Source organism: Panthera leo, chromosome D2 (genome assembly GCF_018350215.1).
Source record: "Panthera leo isolate Ple1 chromosome D2, P.leo_Ple1_pat1.1, whole genome shotgun sequence".
Taxonomy (NCBI): domain Eukaryota; kingdom Metazoa; phylum Chordata; class Mammalia; order Carnivora; family Felidae; genus Panthera; species Panthera leo.
In genome coordinates this window covers 27993978-28020661 of record NC_056689.1, presented here as the reverse complement: position 1 = coordinate 28020661, position 26684 = coordinate 27993978, and the positions used below count along the sequence as shown (strand labels likewise).

General features: G+C 34.9%; 1 protein-coding gene across 1 annotated transcript in view; it reads left to right on the top strand.

Moving 5' to 3' along the window:
• CTNNA3 (catenin alpha 3) overlaps window positions 1-26684 on the top strand; it is a 1696848-nt gene that overhangs the window by 375156 nt on the left and 1295008 nt on the right. Inside the window, exon 6 of the mRNA XM_042908368.1 lies at window positions 14274-14537. Coding sequence (XP_042764302.1) covers window positions 14274-14537 — 264 coding nt within the window. The remainder of the gene's footprint in view (window positions 1-14273; window positions 14538-26684) is intronic.

Below are 26684 nucleotides of genomic sequence, written 5' to 3'. Positions count from 1 at the left end.
ATAGAAATGAAAAAGGATGTTTTTGTCTTGTTCCTGATAATAGAGAGAAAGCCTTTAGTCTTTCACCATTAAGTATGATCTTAACTGTGGAATTTTCATAGATTCCTTTTTTCAGATTGAAGAATGTTTTTGTCTTTTTTGACTGAAATTGAATGTTTCTGAGTAGGTATTCCTTACAAAGTCAACAGTTAATGAAAATGGGAATGTAGTTTCAACCCACATTGGGGTAGTAGGAGCTAGAGAACCTGAGGAGCATAGCTGGACAATTAGACCAAGGGTGATATACTGTCATTTTCTTTGTGTGCTGTGCTTTTAAAAGAGGTGATATTGAGGAGAATTAGACCTTCCTAGTAACAGAATTTTTTCCCATACTTAATATAGAAACAGTCCTACTCTTAGTAACTTATCTTTTAGTCATCCATGTCATGAATTTGGGTAATGCTCAAGATTTATTGTGAACTATAGTAACTGCAAATCATTTATGTGGCAATTGTTTATCTTGGACTCGAATGACCATTGTTATATATTTATAAGATATTTAGTGATGTTTAACATCAAAGGTAGCCTTATGCTTCATTTTGACTATGGAAGCCTTTGTGATATATTTAGTCATGAAATCATCTTGTAGGCAGTAAAGAAACCAAGGGGTTCTTCCTGACTCTAGTATACTATATGGGATGCATTTCTGAATGGTTTATTTGTGCATTAGAGGAAAACACCAACCTTCTGGGGGTTGTTCACATTCCAGCATCTTGCATCTGTTGTATTTATGACAGAAACAAGGCAGAAAAAAAGTGTATTTAGTCATCTGCTGATTCCATTTGGTGCTAAACACATACTTTTCTCTAGAGTGCAAGAATACTAATTTATTTTATGTAGTAGGGTGGATTGTAGCCATTCCTAGAGACATGAGTATTTAAATTGGCAAAAGCTACACAGTGAATACTCTGCATGTAGATGATCCATGTTCAGCATATGGCATGAGTAAGGCAAAATATTTGTTAACTAGGGATCTGGATTTTAAATACCAGTTACTTTCTAATAGGCAGGCATACACAGTTGACCTTTCAACTACAGCTATTAGTTTTGAGTTCAGAAGCTTTCTATATGCCTTCTGGTAAGCATGAAATATGATCCAAGTAAAACTCACTAGTAAATCGCATGATATATAGGTGAACCTGTTCTAAAATCTGTTTCTGGAATGAGAGATAAAAGGGAGCAGGAAGTTTCATGCTATCTGTTTCTGTGCCCTTTATCTATTCTCTCAGGTATAACTAGACAGTTTTCTGCTATTTTATCCCTGTGTAACAGGATAATTTTTTATATGTGTGATCTGTAGTAAGATGTTAAAATCGTTAATTGCAAATTTTTATTTTGAGTTAATTATCATTAATTAATTAAATATTATCAAGTATCTTTCATGTCACTTCAAGGGGCTTATACTCCATTGGAGAAGATGGAAAACAAACATGATAAATAACTATAGTATAAGGTATATTAGTGATAAATAGCAAGAAGAAGATAAAGCAGGGAGAGAGGATATGGCATATCAAGAGTGAAATTGTTGGTTGAACTTTTAGGTAGGGTGACAAGAGGAGATCTCACTCAAAATTTTATTTTTGAGTAAAGACTCAAAGGAAGTGAGAGACTGATCCAGACATGGATCTAGAAGAGTGTCCCAGCAACAGGCTGGCCTGACATAGAGACGTGCCTGTCTTTTTAGAGAAACAGCAAGAAGGTCCATGTGGCTGGATCACAGTGAGCAAGGAGAGTTGTAGGGATGAGGTTGGAGAGATATGCTGGATGGTTTGAGCAAAACACTGACATGATAACTTTCTAGAGGCAATAAGAGGTCAAATTCTGGTGACAGGATTTACTGACAGACTAGATGTGAGATAGAGAAGAAAAGTAGAAAGAGAATTAGAGGATCATGACAAGGTTTTTGGCCTGGACAAATGGAAGAACTGATGTTTACTAAACTAGTGAAGATTGGGAGTAGTGGATTGAGAGGCTCAGGTTTTGATATGTGGATCAGGAGCTTGGGTTTTGATACGTTACGTTTGAGATGCCGAGTGACTTTAATGTCATATTTTTTGGTTCTCTTTTACCTGGAGCATTTTCAAGATGCTCATCTGCCTGTCTGTGAAGCATTTCTTAACCTACCCATGCCTTTCCTTACAATTCCTATGGTATCCCAATCTATTCCACTAGTTTTAACCCATTTGATGTAACATATTATTATTTAACAATTTCCAGAGAGCAGAGGTTCAGAGTGGGTGCTTATTTTTACATTGTATTTGTATTTCCTCATAGCTTAGTTTAGTTCCACTGTGTAAATAATCAGTATCTCAGAATACTCAACATTTAACAATATTATTAACCTAAGTTATTTCTTTTTCCTTAGTCAGATGGATCTGATTATTGGTTAACATAGGAACACTAATTTAACCTTCTGAAAAACATGTCCAATACAGGACATCTTTACCTGAATTCTGCTTAATGTCTTGCTTCCTGCTGTGGAATATGTTTAGAAATCAGATATTTTCCAAAACAGCCTGACATATATAGCAGGTAATATAAATGGTATTGAATATAAGTGGTAAAAAAAAAAAAAGAACTGGTATCACCAGCTTTTTAGTAGAGGACTAGGCCAGAACACTTTGAAGAATAGCTCATAGGTAAATCTAGTTAGCCTAATTGGAAATACAATTAAAGAAGAACATTTTCATTCTAGGATGAACATATCTTAGCTTTTTGTAGTTATGATTTCCTTTTCCAAAAGTATAATTATTATCTGATGGAAAAGTAAATTATTTCATGGCAGTAACCCTCAAAGCTTTCTGGTGTCTTTGAAGTCGTGAGAGGTGTCCTTAATTCATTGGTCATTTTGTGCCAGCTCCTATTTGAGGCCCAGTGGGTGGAAGAATTAAGACATAGTTTTGACTCCAATAGGAACTCATAATTTGGTGAGAAACACAGATTTCTCAATGAATAACTATATCAAATGGTAATTGTTTAATATATACTAGATTAGTGCCATGTAAGCACTATTGGAGCACATGAGTACCTCTGTGGGTGACAGAACATGAGAATCCAAGATGTCTTGAGGGAAGAATAAACATTTACCTGGTGATGTGGGGGGAGACTAGCATATAGCTCAAGGCACTTGCAGGACCTCCTGTGAGTCTGTATGGCTAGAGAAAAGGGTGCCTGTGAGAGAAGTGGTAGGAAATGAGACTAGAGACAGAAACTGGAGCCAGATCAAGCTTGTCTATAATAAAACATATGAGTTTTATTATGTGTGGATTAACAGTCTCTTGAAAAATTTAAATTGAGGATTGATCATATTTGAATTTGGGAGGGACTCCTCTGATGATATTATAAAGAAAAGGTTGTATTAGTCAAAAAGTTGTGTCTCTAATTTGCTCTTTCCTCTTTGTATTCACAACCGCTTCCTTAGTTTAATCCCTAATCATTTCTCCTCTAGGTTAGTACTAGTAGTGAGGACAAAAAAGGGTGCATATTGGGCAAATATTTACTGAATAGAATAACAAAACTTCCCTAATACTGGGGATAAGGGAATGGAAGAGTCAATGATATGCCTCAGATTTCTGGTTAGTTGCATATTGGGGCCAGCGAGTCTGAGAATGTTGGAGGAGAAACATATTTGTGGGGGGAAATGTAAGAAAGGCAATAGGTTCAATTTCAGATGTGTTTGACTCAACTTGAGTTATGAACCTGGAGATCAGAAGAGATGTAAATACTATCAAATGTCAACTTAAATTTAGTATTCACTGTCATCTAAGAAAGGGGAGAAACATTTTAAGGATGAATATGGCTAATAGTTTGCTGTACAGAGGTCAGAAGTAAATGCTGGAAAAATGTTTGACATTAAATAATTTAACTTCATAATACCCTTTAAGGTAGGAATTATTATTCCAATTTTGTAGCTGAAGTAAGTTTAATTATTCTACTCAAAATCTCCTGCTTTTGGAGTGTGTGTGTGTGTGTGTGTGTGTGTGTGTGTGTTGGAATTTTAACCCCAAAGCTCATTCTATTAAGATGAGACAGACCTCCTGCCCTGGAGTTGCTTAGCATCCACCTCACTCTGCTTATTGTAGGCTCCTCAGGCCCAGGGACATGCATTATCTCATTACAATCTTTTTCAAGGTCGTATACACATATGGTATGAATATAAAACATGGAGCCTGCACTCATAAGGCTGACACAAACATCTGTGCTGGCATTTTGGAGCAGAGGTCAGGGATTCTTTTTGTTTGGCCAATTTGGATTTGAATGTTTTTAAATGGGGCAGATATTATACAGTGTATGAGTACCACACCACTCTTTATGGACTTACATTTGGCCTATTCATGCTTCCTGCTTAGAATAAACATCTGAGCTTATAACCTTAGAGACATCTGAGTTTGTAGCCTTGTCTCTAGCCTTAGCTTTAAAGTCACATCTTAAAGCATGGTGTTTTCAAACTTGTTGATTTAACTAAAAGCCAAACAATTTTATCCCCCTTTGGGAAAATCAACCATTAAGCTATCATTACTAAGGTGCTATATTTAGAATATTTCCTTTATCAAAGGTAGATTGAAATAGCTAAGATGATAGCTTCACTATTTCCCCATTGTCACTGACTTATATTTTTGAGCAATATAATGATCTATGGATCACACTTTAATTTCTATTGTTATAGTTGTGGCCTCAAATTTTTTTAAATCAGTCTTGTACTGAAACTGAATTAAGGAATGTGTTTCTAATCTGAGTTGTATTACATATTATAATTATTCATCAGGAAGATATCCTGAAATATGTATTCTCTGTTGGGCTACCGCAGAACTGTATGGTTGTAGGAAAGTCCTTCGACAGACATTGGGAGCAAATGATGAAACTACTAACAGCAAATAAAAATAGTGTTGGGTAGAAAGAGTGTTAATACAGGAGCCAATTCTGGATCCTATTCATAGCTGGGATATTAAATGAAAAATGACTAGAGAGTTTTTGAGTGTAGGAAGCATTATAGCTGTTTAGTAAATGATAGCTTTTTCAAAAATTTTTATGTTTATTTACTTATTTTTTGAGAGAGAGAGCAAGCCAGGGAGGGGCAAAGAGAGAGAGGGAGAGAAAAATCCCAAGAAGACTGTGCTGTCAGCGCACAGCCCAATGTGGAGCTTGAACCCACGAACTGTGAGATCATGACCTGAGCCCAAATCAAGAGTTGGACACTTAACCAACTGAGCTTCCCAGGTGCCCCAGTAAATGATAGCTTTCATAAAAACAATCATCACCACCACTTTTTATGAATCTTATGTGCCTTTGGACCAATGTCCTTTTTCTTTTTTAACATTTAGGGATAATGACACTTTTCTCCTCATGGAAATCTTCATGAAAGGATGACTGGAGACATATTAAACAGGATAAACCACTACATGGATGTAAGGGATTATTAATTAGAAATTTGGATCAACACCCCTGGGCTTGGATTCCATTTGTACTAAGTTACAGTATTTGCTTTCTGAGATGCACCAGAATGTTTGGAAAATGATGGTCTATTTCTCACAAGTTAGTCACGGAAGCTTAAATAGGAAGAAATTGTAAGGAAAATGAAATTTTTGATCTTTGACTAGGTGTTAAAATCTAACTTAACTCTCATAGATTTTAATAAATCTGTATTTTAGAGTAAAATTTTTCTGACTTATAGATGTTTGAATCTTATTAGTGATGAAATATATACACAAATGGAAGGAAAGCATGAAGCACAACTTAATTTTGTTTAAGTAGCTCATTATTTTTCTTCTTTCCTGTTTACTTCTTTTACTTTAATCATATAGTAGATGACTTCAGAAAAAATTTATTTTGGGATATAAATTTGAGGCAAATAGTGATGTAATATATAGTATATTTGTTTCAAATAGAAAACAAACATAGTGCATTTCTGAACTTTATATATACATTTTCTTGATGGGCACTGTAGCCTGCATTAGAGTTAATTAATAATGTTTTCCTAGGAGGAGGTATCTTTGGAGTTATTAATATTCACTTTTGTATATTTTTTCTACCCAAGATATGCATTAATGGCCCAGAATGCATACCGTGATAGATATCCTAATACTACTATTACATGGTTTCTCAGTTTTCTATTTGAATTTGAAGAATTCTTTTATTTTTTCCTTTTGTGTATTTGTCTTATTAATATGAAATGGAAAATGAGAAATAAGATTAGAAAAGCAGTAATGGTTTCTTTCTATTGCTTAATAATGTTTTTATTGTAAAATCTTGCATTTTCTTAATCCATTTTTTTCTCAAAACTTTCTTATTATGTCTGTAGTCTACACTTTTTTTTTCCATTTTATATCCCTTAATTCAGTTAAGGCTAAATATTCCACTTCCTAATTTATGTTGGAGAAAAACATATAAATTAGCAGGTGTTTGCACTATTTTGTTTTCTGATAGAACATGAAGCTGCCTAGTGACCGGTGAAGCAGTTAGCAGGCAGCATCTTGGCAGAGGGAAGACTAGGGATAGAAGCCAACCAAGAATGGAATCCAAATAGCAAAGTATTCATGGGCTTTTCTGCTGTACATCTTAGTCTTAAGATAACAAAAAATGTTCTTCATAACCCTTCCCTCCCCTACCAGAGTGATTTTGTCAGCTTCAGAAACTTCATTTAAACACCTGGAAGAGAAACTTGATAATTTGCATATAGTTCCTCTTTGTTGAGCAGAGTGCCTGGTGAGCTATTCCACTTGGGCAGGGATGTAACTTAGTTAAAGAAGTGTTCTCTGATCTTCTGAAATGAAAGTTCAAAGGTGCATGGAATCAATTGCTATGAAAATCCTTTGGCTTTGCCCTTCCAATGGCCAGGATATGGAACGTTTCTTTTCTTATTTTTATTTTTTTAAAGCTTTAGATTTTTTTTCTTTTTCAATAAAAGCCCTCAAAGTGGGTAGAAGATATTTGCCAATGAAATGCATATCCAGTATTTTCATCCTTCCCCAAATATCGTGGGAAATGCAATGCCAGGCCAAGACCATAGCTTATTCATACCAGTGTCCTTTGCTCAGAGAAGTCACAAACTGAATATTTGTTTGGCTTTACTAATATTGCTGTTTTGCTTGATTTTATAGAAATGTTTTAATTGAAGTATGAGATACATACAGAAATATGCATATGTTGTAAGCATACAGCTCAATGAATTTTGCAAAGGTAAACACACCCATATAATCAGAACCCAGAACAAGAAACAGAAAATTACCAGAATCTGAAAGGATCCCTATGCCCTTTCCAATCTCTAATTACCTTTCAAAGCTGAGATTTCTGATTTCTAAGACCATAGATTAGTTTAGCCTGAGTTTGAATTTTATGTAGATGGAATCAAATAACAGGTACTCTTTTGTGTCTCATGTTTTTTGTTCCATATTTCATAATGTTGCATGTAGTTGTATTTTGTTCATTCCCATTACTTGAGTTGTTGCCAGTTTGGGGCTACTTAGAAGAGTGCATCTATGAACACTTTTACACATTTCTTTTAAAGAACATATGAATATACTTGCATATGTGTTTTGTCTCCTAGGAGTGGAGTAGCTGGGTGATGAGGTGTATATATGCTCAGTTTTATAGGTAAAGTTTTCAAAGTAGTTGTACCAATGGCTTCACTAAAATTTAATGTAAAGATAAGTATTTTAATTTTATTCTTTAGCTTCCTGTGACATTGTCATACACTAGTTTCTTTAAACTCTCTGTATTATATATATTTGCCACAAAACTGATTTCTTGGAGTAATTATATATACAGTTTCTTAACCCTTCTGGCCTTAACTTCCTATTATTTATTTCTCACTCATTTGTCCATTTGTTTCTTCAAAGAATATGTTAAGCTCATAATATGTGCCATGTACTAATAGATAATGAGAATATAAAATAAGTAAACTATAATGCTTGCATTCAAGGGAATTATAATGAAGTGGAGGAGACAGCAATATGAACAGATATATTTTTAATTTATTTCACTCAAATCTAAAAAGCTACTTCCTCCATCTATTGTTTCTAGATTTAGTAAAGAATTCCATTAACAACTTGTCAAATTCACTCATGATTTCTGGATTTTTTAAAATCATGTGTCTTCCAATATAAACTTTTTTTTTTCAAAGTGAACAGATCCCATATTTTTAACACCTTGGTGCAGGAGTCATTCTGTCTTTTCAAATTGCTTTAAAAAGCTACTGTAATTTTTTTTCTTAAAGTATGATGACTATAATTATCCACAGTAATTCAGGTTTTAAGCTTTATGTGTTTTTGTGTTTTTGCTTGTTTTCCTTTTCTCCCCTTCCCTCTCCTCTCCTCCCCTCCCTCCCTCCCTTCTTTTCCTTTTCTTTCTTCCTTTCCTTCCTTCTTTCTTTCTTTCTTTCTTTCTTTCTTTCTTTCTTTCTTTCTTTCTCTCTCTTTCATTATTTTCTGATATCTTTCTTGGTGATTTGCAATATATATTTGGCCTTTTGGGCTAGCACATATAATTACCAGCTTTACTTTCTCAGGAAACAATTTATGATCACTCCCAGGTTCTCCTTATTGTAACATTAATCCTGGGCAAAGACCCTATAACCTTTGCACTCATGGCTTTACCTCCCAATTATGATCTGGTGATTCATAGGTCTCTCTTTCTAGCCCAGACTCTCAGAATTCTAGATCCATGTATAGTATATTTTCATTTGGATATTATTCTGGCATCTCATATTTGGCAGATGATGAAATGTACTTCACCTCTATTTTCCAAACATATTATTTATTCTGTGTTCCCCCATCTTGGTAAATGCATCACACTGTGTATACAACTGCTGTAAATTTTTCTAGACACTTCTAAATATCTCCTCTCTACTTCCCCATATAAATATCACAAATCTTACCATTTTTACCTTCTAAATATTTTTGGATCCATTCTACTACAGACTAGAAATAGTATTCAGTGTTCAGGCACTTGTTGTCTCTTGCCTGGATTATTGTTTAGTTTCCTGACTGCAATTACATTTTCTCTAATCATCTAAAAGGTCACTGCTAGAGTAATCTTTGAAAATACACACCTGAGCTGCTTGCTCTTGCAGTTCTTTCGCATGGCGTGTGAGGTATCAGCCACTCACCTTTCTAGCTGGATTCATCACCATTCCTGCTCAGGTTTCCTGTACTTGTCATGCCACCTGCATGGCCTGCATGCTCCTTGCTCTCTCACTTGTCAGGCCTTTGCACATGCTGTTTTCTTTGCTTATTGTTCTGTTCTGCACAAGGATAACTTCTACTCACTGTTTAAGAGTTACCTTTGATAAATTTTCTTCAATCCCCTCAAGCCAAGGGACTTTCCTCTATTATATGAATAATTCTGTAGCTCTCATATAAATTTGTCTCCCCTTCTGATCTAGAAGTTCTTTATCTTTGTATTCCTAACAGCGCACTGTCTGATACATAGAAGGGCTCAACAGTATTTATTGAATGAATGGTTGAATTAATTAACTGATAGCTTAGAGTCTCCATTTTTTATACTTTGTGATCTTTAAAATCCCTAAATATATTTTGTTCTCTTGCCAGGGTTAAAACTCATATGTTGCCTCTCTACCCACTTGCACAGACTTGTAAGGTCTTTTTTAATCCCATCTGTGTGTTTCTGCATCAGCTGGAAGCATTTAATGTCTCCTAAACTTGGAAATCTCATGTGAGCTTTTTCTTCTGGAGCATTTAAAAAAAGATATTAAAAAAGTATCAATTCCTAGGAAGATGAATTCTTTATATTTCTCTGTCCAGAGAAATCCCTAATTGACCCTACCATTTAATTCCTATTTTGACCTGATTTGAAATTTTAGGATAAATGAACAGCTTAATGAACCTCTGAACCCATGATGTCATCAGTTAACACAAAACAACCACAATCACCACCAGAACTTTTCATTTAGAAGGATGGCATTCATTAGTCCTCCTTTTATCTGTGTGCCTGTTGACTATATTAAATTTATCCTTTGGGATGTCCTTTAGGAGAAGTGATCTTGCCTTCTCAATTTCCTTTACTTAAACTCTGTAATGTGCCTTTCTTAGCTCCACTTGCTCCCATAATATAATATTTTTGTTATGTTCACTGAACCTGTCCTTTTTCACAGATTTATTGGCTTGGTATTTGGGGTATCAGTGCTCATTAAGGACTTGGTAATTAATTGCCTTGGGCATAGTTAATAAAGCATAGGCTCAAAATCCAAAATATGTTAGAATTTTTTAAGTTCCAAAGTTCCTATAGCATTAAAGTTACCACAGTTAATAGTGAGCTATACATAGCCATCATCAGAGTAAAAGAAATAATATTGTGAACTTTATCTTTCTTTGTAGTAATGTATGTTCACCTTTCAGAAACTACCCACGTATCGATCTTGCCATTCTAAATAGAGCAGTATAATGCATAGGTCACTTCAGAGGGAATTATGTAGTTAGTTTTAATTATACTCTAATATGCAGAGGATTTTCTTCAGCTCCTGCTGAATGTTTATACTTTTTATTGTTATACCTCTGAAGACTGCACATTCTATCTAAACAGTAAATTACTTATCCTCCAGGTCACACTGACATAAATGTAAGTAGAGTTATTAAATTGTGGCAAATATGAAAACCATTCACAGCATCACAGGACAAAACCAGTACCCCAGGTTTAATAAGTTTTATTGAGAAGATTATTTTTGGAATATTTTCAAAAGAATAATTCTGTACTCATTTCATAATTTTCTACTGCTATTCAACTCTATTCCATTTCTCTTTTTTAAAAAAAACTACATTCCATTTCTGATGTGCTAGTTACTCAATCCCATAAGAGGGTTGGCAGAAGTATCATTACTCCATTTTTACAGATGGAAAAACAGATACTGAAAAAGTAGAAGACTTACCCAGATCACAGTGCTAATGACAGAGCTGGAACTAGAACCTACACCGGAAATACAAGGGGGAAATCATAGCAAGCCGAGAAAACTACACAGTGTCTTGTGTTGGGTAATTAGTGAGTATGAACAGTGAGTTAGTTGACAGCTACTTCTAACTGTCCTCCCTACATCTTGTAAAGAAGTTAATCTCCCCTAAAGCCTTTATGAAGTCACAGACAGCCTTTATTTTCAGAAAGGAAGGAACTAAAAATAGAGTAGCACAGCCATTTATTAATCTCAGACAACATCATCCTGAGGTAGCAGAGTCTTGTGAAAAAAGCATGGGATTTGTAATCAGAAGACTTTGGTTTGGATCTCAGTGTTTTACACTTAATCTCTTTACACTAAATACGTATTTAGTTAAAATGGGGTTAATAACACCAGCCTTACTGACTCAAAGAGTGTTGTGATGATCAATAAGATACTATCTAGAAGTACTTTATAAACTGTGCCATTATATAAGTCCTCATCCTTGTATAGTAACGAATAAAGGAAATCCTTCCAGTGTAGGAAAGAGTATGACATAGTTGTTAGGATCATGGCTTAGCAGTCACGCTGCCTTGGGTTACAATACAAGAAAAGCCACATTCTAGCTCTGTAACTTGGCTCAGGAACTTAGTCTTTCTTGGTCTTCTTACCTTTAAAATGGGAGATAATATCTATCATGAGGTTTTATAAAGATTATATAAGTTATTGTATATGGAATGCATAAGCTATTGTTAAGGTCTCTTGAATTAATTTTCTTTAAAAAAATTTTTAATGTTTTTCTTAGAGAGAGAGAGAGAGAGAGAGAGACAGCGAGAGAGAGAGAGACAGCGAGAGAGAGAGAGACAGCGCAAGCATGAACAAGGAAAGGCAGAGAGAGGGAGACAGAATCTGAAGCAGGCTCCAGGCTCCAAGCTGTCAGCACAGAGCCCAAAGTGGGGCTTGAACTTGAGGTTGAACTCGAGGGGCTTGATCACGAGGTCATGACCTGAGCTGAAGTTGGATACTTAACCAACTGAGCCACCCAGGCGCCCCTGAGTTAGTTTTCTTTAAAATGAATGTTTTTGTTTTTCCATTCACTTTATTAATGAATGATAGAGCAAACAAAATATTATTTGATGAATACAACATACATATACTTAACTTTCATATTAAGGTCAGTTAAGGCTGAGAGAAAAGCTGGCCCTGGAAGAGAAGAGGAAGGCAGGGCAACTACTAGTCCCAAGTTAAGAGCCATAAGCTCCCTAGTTCAGAACACAGACTTTGTGTTCAAATCCCAATCCTGTCATTTATCCCTAATAACTTCTTGTTCCCTACCTGTAATGGTGAGAGTGACCAACATATATTGAGACTTACTAGGTGCTGGGTCTTTATTCTAAGCACGTTATTTTTTATTTAGTTAGTTTTTAAATTTTATTTTATTTTTTTAATTTAAATTTTAGTTAGTTAACATAACATGCAATATTGGTTTCAGGAGTAGAATTCAGTGATTTGTCACTTACATACAACACCCAGTGCTCATCACAAGTGCCCTCCTGACTACCCATCTCCAGTCTAGCCCATCTCCCACCCATCTCCCTCCATCAACCCTCAGTTTTTCTCTATAGTTAAGAGTCTCTTGTGGTTTGTTTCCCTCTCTTCTCTTTTTCCCCTTGCCTTTCCCTATTTTCACCTGTTTTGTTTCTTAAATTCCACATATTAGTGAAATCATATGGTATTAGTCATTCTCTGATTGATTTATTTCCCTTAGCATAATACGATCTAGCTCCATCCACGTCATTGCAAATGGAAAGATTTCATTCTTTTTGATGGCTGAGTAGTCGATGAACATTTGGGCTCTTTCCATAGTTTGGCTATTGTTGATAATGCTGCTATATATAAACATGGCATACAAAACTGAACTTTTAGTTTATATTAATGATTTTAGATTTCCAGAAAAGTTGTAAAGATAGTACAGAGAATTATCCTCTGCCTTTCTCCTGGTTTCCTCTGTTGTTAATATCTTACATTTGCCACTTATGAACAAACAAACATTGACGCATTACTGTCACCTAAACTACAGGTTTTATTTGAACTTCACAAATTTTTCCATGAATGTCTTCTTTCTGTTCCAGGATCCAATCCAGGGTATCATATTGCATTTAGTTGTCATGCATGTCTCCCCTGTATACTTTGGTCTGTGACAGTTTATCAGTACCATCCTTTTTCATGACCTTAACAGTCTTGAGGAATATTGCTCAGGTACCATATAGGACGTTCCCCAATCTGGTTTTCTTTATTGTTTTTCTCATGATTAGGCTGGAGTTGTGGACTTTGGGAGAGAATACCAGTGAGGTGAAGTGCTGTTCTTGTCACAGTATGTCAAGGGGTACATGATACTCCTGTGATATTACTGATGATGTTAACCTTTATCACTTGGCTAATGTAGTGTTTGCCAGGTTTTTTCATGGTATTTTGACTAGTTTTGATCAGCTATCACTTATATTGGACTTTCTTTTCCCTGTCTTCCCACTGTTTGGAATGCTTTTCATTTATATTTACTTCAAATGTCATTTTCAGAAATATCTTCTCTGACCACTCAAGCTAAAGAAGTCTCTATGACATTTCACTTTTGTATTTTCTTCATCGCATTTATCATTGCCTGAAATTGTCTTGCGCAATTGTTTACCTTGCTTATTGTTTGTTGATTGTCTCCCACCCCCTCAAACATGAACATAAGCTTCAGGAGAACAAGATCCTTGTAGGACTATTCACCTCTGTACACTTGACATCTAGCACAAGGGCTAGCATATACTAAGTGCTCAGTAACTATTTTTTGAATAAATGTCAAAGAAAAAAGATCAAGGATTAAATTATTTATAAGTATTTCTGAAAAAGAATGAAAAATAGCTGAATGGTAGGAGGTTCAATTTAATATTCTTAACTGAATCAGTTTAGTTTTAATGAAAAGGTTAAATGCAATCATAAGCATCTATGGAAATAGGTAATCAACATCCTTGTAATTCAGGCTCTCTTATAATGCACTTAATAATGTGAATGCCAGAGTATTTTTCTGACTTATAAGCAAGATATGACTGACAAATGTAAGATCTGCTTAGTTATTATACATCTGCACCATTTGTGACCTTTATTTGCTAATTGGCTCAGTTTTCCTATTGTAGAATTTTTAACAGAATCTGAAGGAGTGTAGAAATAATTGATGCTCTGGATTTTAACTTATACCTGACTTCTTAGCATCTATTATCTTTTCATTTATATTGACAGATAAATGGAACATTTTTATATAAATATTTCTTTTATAACCCATTGTAAAGAAACTTCGTATGTGTTTCTTTAGGACTTAAAATCTCCAAATCAGAGGGATGAAATCGCAGGGGCCCGGGCCTCACTGAAGGAGAACTCCCCGCTCTTGCATTCAATTTGTTCAGCTTGTTTGGAACATTCTGATGTTGCTTCCCTTAAAGCCAGCAAGGACACAGTTTGTGAAGAAATTCACAATGCCCTCAATGTAATTTCAAATGCTTCACAAGGCATCCAGAATACGATTGCCCCACCGGAATCTAAGGCAGTCACCCTGGGAAGTGCCCTTGATGAGCTTGAGGTAAGTGGAGAGAAAGGTAAAATGTGATTTGATGTACCCCAATATGAAAATAAACAGATGGGTTTTCAGACCTGTGTTGGAGTTTAGACTATGAGTAAATAAAAATCCAGTTACTTAATCAGTCTCTATCATTGCCTTGGATCTTCCAATGAATTGATTGGCAGGAAAATATTCTATCTGTAGACTTCTGATTCCTTTATATTTCTTCCAAGGAAGTCAATGAATTTAAAGTGAGATTGTTGATTATATTGAAATGATGATTTTAGTTTACATGGATCAATTTATGAAATGTAGGATTTACTCATTCCACAAATACTTATTACTGGCACTTTCTTTGTGCTTGGGATATAATAGAGCACTCCCCTCATGAAGCTTACGTTTTAACAGATAAATATAGGCAAAAAACAAAAACAATGAACATTGTGGATAAGTAAATAGAATGTTACATTGAGAAAGTGAGATGACTTGAAGGCTTGAAGGAGATTAGATAATTCGGCAGATGGATACCTAAAACTAAGGTTTAAAAGCATATCCCCATTGTTTAAGGACAGCACAGACATCAGGGTGCCTAAGTGGAAAGTAAGGGGATGAGTCAGAGCTGAACTGAGAAGATCCAATGGGGCCAGGTTATAGAGAACTGTGTGGGTTGTTGGGGGTTCTGGCTTTTACTTCAAGTTAAATGGGAGCCATTGTAAGGTTTTAAGCAGAGGTATGACACTGGAATCTAAGAAGGACTACACTGGCTACCTGAAGAACATAGACTGAGGGGGGAACCAAAGAAGAAGCTGAAAAACCAGGCAGAAAACTATTATAGAAATACGGGTTCCATCCTTATGTTTACGTACACCAACTCACTCCACCTCACAGTTTAGTTTGGACCAAGGTGGCCTCAGTGATTATTAAAGCTAAATTTTGTAAATGAAGCCAACTAGATTTGACAGAACTAGTGTGGGATGTGAGAGAAAGGGAGGAGCTATGGCTGATCTTTCAGGCTGGATCTTCTCAATGCACACACTGAACAGAGTTTGGGATACAGGTGTTTTTAGGAATTAACATGTGTGAAGGGAAGAGGGAGGGAGCAAATTGAGCAGAGGAAGAATTCTACCTGTGGGCCAGACCCACAAAGTGTAGACCAATCAGTAGAGAGCTCGAGAGGAAGGGTTACCCTTTAGTGTACCTTCTCAGGCAGACATAGCCAGGCTTTTTTTTTTTTTTTTTTGCCTCCATCAGGTGATAGGTGCAGGTCACCCTGCCTTGGGAAGGGTATGACGTCCAGGCACAGGGAAGAGGGAGCAGGCAGACCCTGTGGGAACTGACAGCTGGGGGCCATCTGCTGGCCTTACTCCCAACAGCCCACAACTCAGCAATAAGTCCCACACAGAAGAGAGATGTGAACAGTACACCTTTCTGTCTACCACAAATAATCTTAAGGTTTTGTGCCTTTGTTTTTTTTTTTTTTTTTTTTTTTTTCTTCTTTAGCAGCTTGATAGATGAAGTTTTCATCAACCATGATGAGGAACACTGGGTGAAGCCAGTTTTGAGAGGAAGATCAGAAACTCAGTTTTCAACAGGTTTAGCTTGAGATATTTATCAGACATTCGAGTGTGATGTCAAAGATCATTAACTATGCAAGTCAGACACAGTTGCTTGATGAGAAGCAACATAGTGTAGTGCCTAAAAATAACAGTTTTAGAACCCAAATGCCAGGGCCTCTCTCTCAGCTGTGGACTTGTTGCCCATGTGACCTTAGGAAAGATACTTAAAAAAAATTTTTTTTTAAATGTTTAGTTATTTTTGAGAGAGAGAGAGAGAGAGGGAGAGAGAGGCAGACTGAAAATGGGGGAGGGGCAGAGAGAGAGGGAGACAGAGTCAGAAGCAGGATCCAGGCTCTGAGCTGTCAGCACAGAGCCGGACTCGGAGCTCCTACCCACAATATGTGAGGTCATGACCTGAGCCAAAGTCGGATGCTTAACTGACTGAGCCACCTAAGCGTTCCATGAACTTTGGAAAGTTACTTAATTCTCAGTTTTCTCATCTCTAAAGTGGATTAACAATAGGGCCTACATCGTAGTTTTGTCAGAATCAGTGAATCAACAATACATGTAAAATGCTTAGAGGAGTGACAGGTACATAATAAGTGCTCACTAAATATTAGCTCTCATTATCATTAGTGGAGATGACTATTTGAAGGCAAAATTTTCCACAATGAAATCAGTGCAATTAAAATTACTAAAGTCTTACTGGTAATTTAAAATATAAACTAAATACATATAATTCCTATTATTGTTCTTAACATTATTTCTTTCATGACAAACTTATGAAAATATAATTTATTTAAATTTAGAGTAACCTTTATTCTTTTCCTTTAGTTACTTGTCTTTAAACAGATGTCTTCATTTCTAATCTGACATTATTAAATTCCTCATTATTGGCATCCATGCAAAAATTTATTATTAAGTTCATAATAATTAGCATCTATGTGAAAATTCTAGAAACTAAGTAAAATAGAAAATTAGTGGTGACTCTTTAACAGTACCCATCATCTAATTGTTTTCCATCTAATTGTTAATAAACTTGTCTATTAGATGCATGTGTTCTCTTCATAGTAAGATTGAAAACTCCTTGTTTTCAAGGGAAAGATTGTCTTTCTTACTAATTTTATACCAGTGATGCTGCAGAATGTTAGGTCCCCCATACATTAATATGTAACATTATTTCATAGCTAAACAGTTAACATAAATGTATTACTTAATTATTACAGTGTCACTATAAGATAAATCCTTAATTTTTGTTTTACAGAAAATAAAACTGAGACTTAAGGAAGTTATATAACTCGCTCAAATCAGAAGGCTAGTGAGTGGTAGTGTCTAGAATGTGATCTAGTCTTTCTGATTCCAGAAGGTATTTAAGTTCCGTGCTGTATTGAATTCTCACAGATACAACTTAACATACTTAATTTATGCTAAGATTCTTAATCTGTACGAACCATCAGAGAAATTATAAATGTAACCAAGTCCAAAAGATGGAATACTTTTTTAGTGAAAAGGACTTTGTGCCTGAGTAATTTAAATAGAACTACTCTGTATTTGGAGCGTAGCTGGTATGGTGACCTAAAGTGGACTGATAGGACTATATATCATATTTTTCACAGAACTAAAAACAGAATTATGTCAGGGGATAAGATACCCAGTTTATCCTGGATACTTATTCTATATTCTTAGGATTATAGAAGAAGATGGAATATTTCCAAATTGTTCTTTCTTTTGTGACTTCTCCTTTTTCTATTTAGTTCAAAGTGTGAAAGTGGCTGCTACAGATAATATATGGCAATAATTAGAAGGAGAAAGTGTGTGTGTGTGGGGGGGGTGTAACTTTGATGGGAGTGGGAATAGGTATAGTGATGGAGTGTTCCCTTTCTCAAGATGAGTGGTGGACTCATTTCTGAATGAGTCAGGAGAAAGATATTTCCCAGAAATCCTAATGCTGTCTTAACAACCTTTGAAATCAGTCCCAGTTACAGCTAGGGATGTACAAACCAGTACAAAATGCCTGAGTTTGCATATATCATCTATATCTATATCTATATCTATATCTATATCTATATCTATATCTATATCTATTATATGTCTGTTACAAATAGCTGCAGAGTCTCTCTGAACCAGAATTTATTGAGCATTTAGCTTTCTAAAATGGTTTTGTAAATTAAATGGTTGCATTTTTCTTCATTTACACGAAGCTGTATTGGTAAAAGATCCAAAATAACCTTTGCTCTATCTTGCTTCTGCAAATATAATACTATGAAATAAACTGATGTAGTAAATACTCTGTTGGGAGTAAGTCTCATTAAATGTTTATAGTGTGGAAATGTATCAGAGTGCTTATTCAACAACTACGATGCTGAAGCTTTGTTAAATCTTTCATTCTGGTTCATGGCTGGTTGTAGATATTAAACCTGAGATTTGTTGCTAGAGGAGAAAATAGAAGTTGAATTAGAACACTGTACAGGCTAAACTGATTAATATATTGGAGAGCCTGATGTGAATTATAAGACCGTTCTTTTTGCATTTGTGACTGAATAGGAGTTGAAAAGTGTCAAGTTATAGATTGACAGAATTTTAAAAATACCTTTAAATGAGAAACTTTGCCAGTGAAAATTGCTTTGCAACTCCAAGTCCATTAAGACGTATTTTCTCTTTTTAAAAATTAAAAAAAATTTAAGTAAAAAAACTTTTTAATATATATTTTTAAGCTTATTTATTTCTTTTGAGAGAGAGAGAAAGCGCACAAGTGGGGTCAGGGCAGAGAGAGATGGAGAGAGAATTCCAAGTATAATCTGTGCTATTAGCAAATAGTCCCACGTGGGGCTTGAACTCACAAACCGTGATATCATGACCTGAGCAGGTATCAAGAGCCAGACCCTTAACCAACTGAGCCACTCAGGTGCCCCAAGACATATTTTCTCTTATGCAGTGGGAAAAAGTGGCGGTTGTAATCATGGCTGTAAGAATTATCCAGAACTTCTTGTGTTAAAGATGATAATAACAAAAGAGTTTTGTAGTATTTTCGCAATTTCAAACAACTGTCATATTTATTTTCTTATTTTTAATATATTCATTCCTATATCATCATTCATATATTTCTTTATTCACTGTTGTATTCCCAACACCTAGAACAATGTCCTATACATAGTAAGTGCTAAGTGAATATCACTGAACTGAAAGTAGGAAGGAAGAAAGGAGGGAAGGAAGGAAAGAAAGCATATAGGAATGCTGTATGTCATTTTGTGATTTGCAGGGAAGAACATGTTTTCCTTACTCCTTTTTTTTCCTCTTCTTTCTCCAAATGATAGCATATGTACTTGGAGTATGTTGCTGTACTTAATTTTTAACTGGGACATGGATTTAGTGAGGGTAACTACCAGAAATATATCTAAGTGATAGGCTGCTTAGATTTTTTTTCTGTGATAAGAGAAAAAGTTATCTACTTTTAGTAGCTATTTAGGCTATTATCTAGCTTTAGTTTAGGTTCCCTGCCACTGCCAAGAGGCACTTGCCTGCTGCCTTTTACCAAGAGTAATTAATTTTGAAGAATGTGTTTACCTGAGGGAGAAAACAGCCTCTGGCAATCAGATTAGCATTCAGGAACTAAAGAAAAATGGGCATCACTGGTGTCTAGAAGCCCTTTGATATGATTTTATTTTTTTTTTTTTAAGTTTAGTTTCTAGAAATATAAACTGAAAGAACTAAAAGTGATAGATAAAATATTTTTAAATACATGGGTAATCTGATAGGTAAATTGGGGAAATTCATTGAGGCACGCCAGATACAAAAAGCAGACATCCAGACTAGCAAACCAGCAATAGCACTGTGCTGATACTGAGGATTTCTTTTCCATTATGGCCTGTAGCTTGGATTTTGAAAGACCATGAACTGAGGACAAAAGACAAAGCCTTTATCTTGCCATCTGGAAAGTCACAAGAGTCCCTTGCGTGAAGCAGAGAATCCTTAAATTTCACTACCTTTTTAGATGAATAAGAAAAACATGAGCTCATACAGTAGGAGATAGTAGGAAGATGTGACTGGCTTAACTTTGACTCTGGGTAGCTCAGAAAAAATACTATAAAATACCTTGGAAAGTTTTTAACCGTAAGTCTGTCCTTATCTGGATTTTGGGTCAGAATTCATATTGTCTGTATAGCCTCTAAAACCCAAGCTGAAAATTTAATTTAAATTGTCCTGTCTTGGCAATACCTCCACGTACTTGCCAGAAGTAAACTCAAGTTCTCTGTGTACTTTATACATAGTCCACAAAAAATTTTCATAAAGGTCTAAGGAAAGTGAATTGTCACAAGATACACAAATAAGCAAGACACATGAATGAGACTTTGCAGAAAGCAAACTGCAGAATTAGAACTTAAGACACTGCAGATATTGAAATTATGATAGTGAATATAAAGTAGTATACTTAATATACATTATTCACTCATTTATTTACTAAAGTATGAGGAGTATGGTGAGGGAACAAAAGACTGTCAAAATTGGCCAGGCAGAACTGTCTAAAATGAGAAACATAATCGTGAAAATTCAATGGTTAGGCAAGACAGGAGATTGGATAGAGAATTAATGATCTGAAAGATATATTTGAAGTTCTTTATAATGTACCATGGAGACACAAAAATAAAAATACTTTTTAAAAAGCAGTTAAGATACATGGAGGATGTGTGACAGTTTTAAAATATTCTAATATAAGATCCAGAAGAGAGAAAGTATAAAAATGATACTAAGAATTTCCTAGGATTGATGAAAGATACCAACCTTCATAGCTAAGAATCCCAATAATTCTCAAGAAACATGTATAAAAAGAAATTCACGTTTACACATACTGTAGTGAAGCCGAAGAACACCAAAAACAAAAAGAATATTTTTTAAAAAGGGAGAGCTCTGTTCTCAGCAAGATGGCAGAATAGAAGGCTCCTGACTTTCCCTCTATCTGTGAACACACTGAATAAACAACTACACATGTATCAGTTACTTCTGAGAGAAATCCAGAAACTAGTTGAGAGATTCCTGCACTTTGAGCAATTGAGAAAATACCCACATCAAGACAGGTAGGAAAAGCTGAGATATACTTTCACCATAAACTCCACCTCAAGCAGATTACCATATAAATGAGATGAAGCCTCCATTTCCCAGCTTCTCTTGAAGAGGAAAGCTTTTGTTTTTAATTGTTGAAGTATATTTGACATACAATATCCTATTGGTTTCAGGTGCACAACATATTGATTCTATACATTACTCAGTGCTCATCATGATAAGTGTTGTCACTGTCACCATACAATGTTACTACAGTATTATTGACTATATTCCCTATGCTGTACTTTTTATCTCTATGATTTATTGTTTTATAAATAAAAGTTTGTACCGCTTAGACCTCTTCATCTATTTTGCTCATCCCCTCACTCATCTCACCTCTGGCAACAACTAGTTCTCTGTATTTAAAATATGGGTTGTTTTGTTTTGCTTGTTTGTTTGCTTTTGTAGATTCCACGTTACAGTGAAATCATGTGGCATTTATCTTTCCTGTTTGACTCATTTCACTTAGCTTAATACCCTCTAAGTCCATTTATGTTGTTGCAAATGGCAATATTTCATCCATTTTTATGGCTATGTACTATTTCATTGTAGATATATACCACTCCTTCTTTATCTGTTCATTTATTGATGGACACTTGGGTTGTTTCCATATCTTAGCTATTATAAATAATGCTGCAATAAATATAGGGGTACATTTATATTTTTGGATTAGTGTTTTTATTTTTTTGAGGGTAAATACCCAGTAGTGAAATTACTGGGCTGTATGGTAGCTATAATTTTAATTTTTGAAGAAACTCCATATTGTTTTCCACAATGGTTGCATCAATTTATTTTTCTACCAACAGGGCATGGAGGACTCCTTCTTCTCTGTGTTCTTGCCAACAGTTTTTTTTTAACGTTTATTTATTTATTTTCAGAGAGAGAGAGAGCATGAGTGGGAAAGGGGCAGAGAGAGAAGGAGACAGGATCCCAAGCTAGCTCCATGCTGTCAGCACAGGGCTGGTCACAGGACTCGGTCTCACAAACTGTGAGATCATGACCTAAGCCGAAATCAGGAGTTGGATGCTTAACTGACTGAGCCACCAAGGAACCCCAACACTTGTTGTTTATTACCTTTGTGATACTAGCCATTGTGACTGGTGTGAGGTAATACCTTGTTATGGTTTTTATTTGCATTTCCCTGGTAATTAGGGATGTTGAGCACCTTTTCAAGTGTTCAGTTGGTCATCCCTATGTCTTCATTGGAAAAATGTCTATTCAGGTCCTCTGCCTGTTTTTAACTGGATTTTTTTGGTGTTGAGTTGTATAAGTTTTTCATATACTTTGGATGTTAGCCCCTTGTCAGACATACCATTTGCAAATATGTTCTGCCATCCAGTAGGGTGCCTTTTTGTTTTGTTGATGGTTTACTTTGCTGTGAAAAGCATTTTATTTTGGTGTAGTCCCAATAGTTGATATTTGCCTTTGTTTCCCTTGCCTGAGGAGACATATCCATAAATATGTTGTTAAGGGTGATGTCCAGGAGATTACTGCTTATGTTTTCTTTGAGAAGTTTTATGGTTTTAGTATCCCATTTAATTCTTTAATACATTTTGAGTTTGTGTATGGTATGAGAAAGTGGTCCAGTGTCATTCTTTTGCATGTAGCTGTTCAGTTTTGCCAGCGCCATTTATTGAAGGGATTGTTTCTACCTCATTGTACATTCTTGCCTCCTTTGTCACATTAATTGGCCATATAGATTAGGATTCATTTCTGGGATCTTTATATCATTCTCATAGTCTATGTGTCTATTTTTGTGCTGGTACCATACTGTTTTTATTAGTGTAGCTCTGTAGTATATTTTTGACATTTGGGATTGTGATACCTCCAGCTTTGTTCTTTCTCAAGATTGCTTTGGTTATTTGATGTCTTTTGCGGTTCTCTACAATATTATTTGTTCTGGATCTGTGAAAGATGCTATTGGTGTTTTGATAGGGATTGCACTGAATCTGTAGATTGCTTGGGTAGCAGATACATTTTAAAAATATTAATTCTTGCAACCCATGAACATGGAATATGTTTTCATTTTTTTGTGTCATCTTCAATTTCTTTCATTAATGTCATCTAGTTTTCAGAGTATAGCTCTTTTTCACCTTGGTTAAATTTAGTCTTAGGTATTTTATTCTTTTTGGTGCATTTGTAAGTGGGATTGTTTCTTAATTTCTTTTTCTGCTGCTTTGTTGTTAGTATGTAGAAATGCAACAGATTTCTGTACATTACTTTTTTACCCTGTAACTTTACTAAATTCATAGTTTATTGATGGAGTCTTTAGAGTTTTCTATATATAGTATCATGGTATCTGAAATAATACCAGTTTTACTTCTTCCTTGCCAGTTTGGATGTCTTTTATTATTTCCTTTTTCTTATTTATGTGGTTAGGACTGCCAGTACTTTAATGGATACAAGTGGTGAGAGTGGTCATCCTTGTCTTTTTCCTGATCTTAGAGGAAGTTTTCACTTTTTTCCCATTGAGTGTGATATTAGTTGTGGGTTTTTCATTTATGGTCTCTATTATGTTGAGGTATGTTTCTTCTAAACCCACTGTGTTGACAATTTTTATCATGAATGGGTGTTGTATTTTGTCAAATGCCTTTTCTGTATCTATTGAAATGATCGTATGGTTTTTATCCTTCCTCTTGTTAATATTATGTATCACATTGATTGATTTGTGAATATTGAACCACCTTTGCATCCCTGGAATCAATCTCATGTGGTCCTGGTAAATGATCTTTTTAATGTGCTATTGAATCCAGTTTATTAATATCTTGTTGAGGATTTTTGCATCTATGTTTACCAAGATTTTTTTTTGTACTGTCTTTTTGTTTTTTGTAGTATCTTTTTTGTAGTTTTCTTTTTTCGTAGTATCTTTGTCTGGTTTTGGTGTCAAGATAAAGCTGGTTTTGTAGAATGAATTTAAAGTTTTTCTTCCTCTTCTCTATTTTGGAATAGTTTGAGTAGAATAGGTATTGATTCTTATTTAAATATTTGATGGAGTTCACTTATGAAGGCATCTGGTCCCGAATATTTGTTTGTTAGGAGTCTTTTGATTATTGATTCAATTTCATTACTATTAATTGATCTGTTCAAGTTTCTATTTTCTGTATTTTGTTTTGGAAGATTGTATGTTTCAAGGAATGTATTCATTTCTTCTATGTGGTCCAATATGTTAGCATTTAATTTTTCATAATATTCTCTTATGATTCTTTGTAGATATGTAACATCAGTTGTTATTTCTCCTCCTTCATTTATAATTTTATTTGATTCCTCCTTCTTCTTGTTGAGTTTGACTAAAGGTTTATTTATTTTTCAAAGAAACAACTCTTGGTTTTATTGATCCTTTCTGTTGTTTTTGTAGTCCGTAGTCCACTTATTTCCATTCTAATCTTTATTATTTCCTTTCTTTTGCTAGCTTTGGGCTCTGTTATTCTTTTTTTAGTTCCTTTAGAGGTAAAGTTAGGTTTTTTTATTTGAGATTTTGCTTGTTTCTAGGGTAAGCTTGTATCACTAAAATTCCCTGTTAGAACTGCTTTTGTTGTGTGCCAAAGGTTTTAGATCATTGTGTTTTACTTTCCATTTGTCTCCATGTATTTTTTGATTTCCTCTTTTATTTTTTCACTGACCCATAGGTTATTTAGTAGCTACCATTGCTGTTTGGCCTCCACATGTTTGTTTTTTCCTGCATTTTTTTCTTGCAAATGATTTCTGTTTTATTTTTAAAATAATTAACATACAGTTTAATATTATTTTCAGGTGTAAAATATAGCAATTGAACAGTTTCCATACAACACCTAATGCTCATCAACAGAAAGTGCCCTTTTTAAGTCTCATCACCTATTTAACCCATCCTCCCATCCACCTCCCCTCTGGTAACCATCAGTTTGTTTTTTTGTAGTTAAGAGTCTGTTTCTTTGTTTGCCTTTCTCTCTTTTTTCATTTTTTTTGTTTTGTTTCTTTTTTATTAAATGTTTACTTATTTACGAGAGAAAGAATGCACAAGTGGAAGGGGAAGAGAGAGAAAGAGAGAGAGAATCTCTAGGAGGCTCCACATTCAGCACAGAGCTTGATATGGGGATTAATTCCTTGATGACTCTGCTGCTTCATTATTGGTGTATAGAAATGGAACTGATTTCTGTATGTTGATTTTATGTCTTGAAACTTTGCTGAATTCATGTATCAGTTTGAGCAGTTTTTTGTGGAGTCTTTCAGGTTTTCCATGTAGAGTATCATGTTGTCTGTGAAGAGTGAAAGTTGGACTTCTTTGCCAGTTTGGATATCATTTCTTTTTGCTGTCTGATTCTTGAGGCCAGGGCTTCCAGTACTATGTTGATCATCAGTGGTGAGCGTGGACTTCCCTGTTGTGTTCCTGACCCTAGGTGAAAGATCTCAGTTTTTCCCCATTGAGGATGATATTATCTGTGAGTCTTTTGTATATGGCCTTTATGATGTTGAGGTATGTTCCTTTTATCCCTCCTTTCTTGAGTGTTTTTATCAAGAAAGGATGCTCTGTATTTGTCAAATGCTTTTTCTGTCCATACATACACCCTTACTTTTTGGGAGATTTTTACTGTTTCAATTTCTTTACTGGTTATGGGTCTGTTCAAGTTTTTTATTTCTTCCTGTTTCAGTTTTGGTAGTTTGTGTGTTCCTTGTAATTTATCCATTTCTTCCAAATTGCCCAATTTGTTGACATATAATTGCTCATAATATTCTCTTATTGTTTGTATTTCTTTGGTTTGGTTGTGATCTCTTTCATTCATGATTTCACCTATTTGGGTTTTTTTCTTTTTCTTTTTGATAAATCTGTCTATAGGTTTATCAATTTTGTTAATTCTTTAAAAGAGCCAGCTCCTAGTTTCATTGATCTATTCTACTGTTTTTTTTTTTTTTTAGATCATTGATTTCTTCTCTAATCTTTATTATTTCCCTTCTTCTGCTGTTTTGGGGCTTCATTTGCTGTATTTTTTTCCAACTCCTTTAGGTATAAGTATAGGTTGTATATTTGAGACATTTTTTCCTTCTTTAGGAAGGCCTTGATTGCTATATACTTCCTTCTTACGACCGCCTTTACTGTGTCCCAAAGGTTTAGGACTGTCATGTTTTCATTTTTATTGGCTTCCCTGTACTTTGCTATTTCCTCTTTAATTTCCTGGCTAACTCATTCATTCTTTACTAGGATGTTCTTTAACCTCCAAGTATTTGTGGTCTTTCTAACTTTTTTCTTGTGATTGATTTCAAGGTTCATAGTATTGTGGTCTGGAAATATGCATGGTATGGTCTTGATCTTTTTGAATTTGTCAAGGGCTGATTTGTGAGCCAGTGTTTGATCTATTCAAGAGAATGTTTTATGTGCACTCCAGAAGAGTATGTATTCTCCTGCTTTAGGATGAAATGTTCTGAATATATCTATTAAGTCCATCCAGTCCACTGTGTCATTCAAAGCTATTGTTTACATGTTGATTTTCTGCTTAGATGATCTGTCCATTGTTGTAAGTGGGGTGTTAAAGTCCCTTACTAA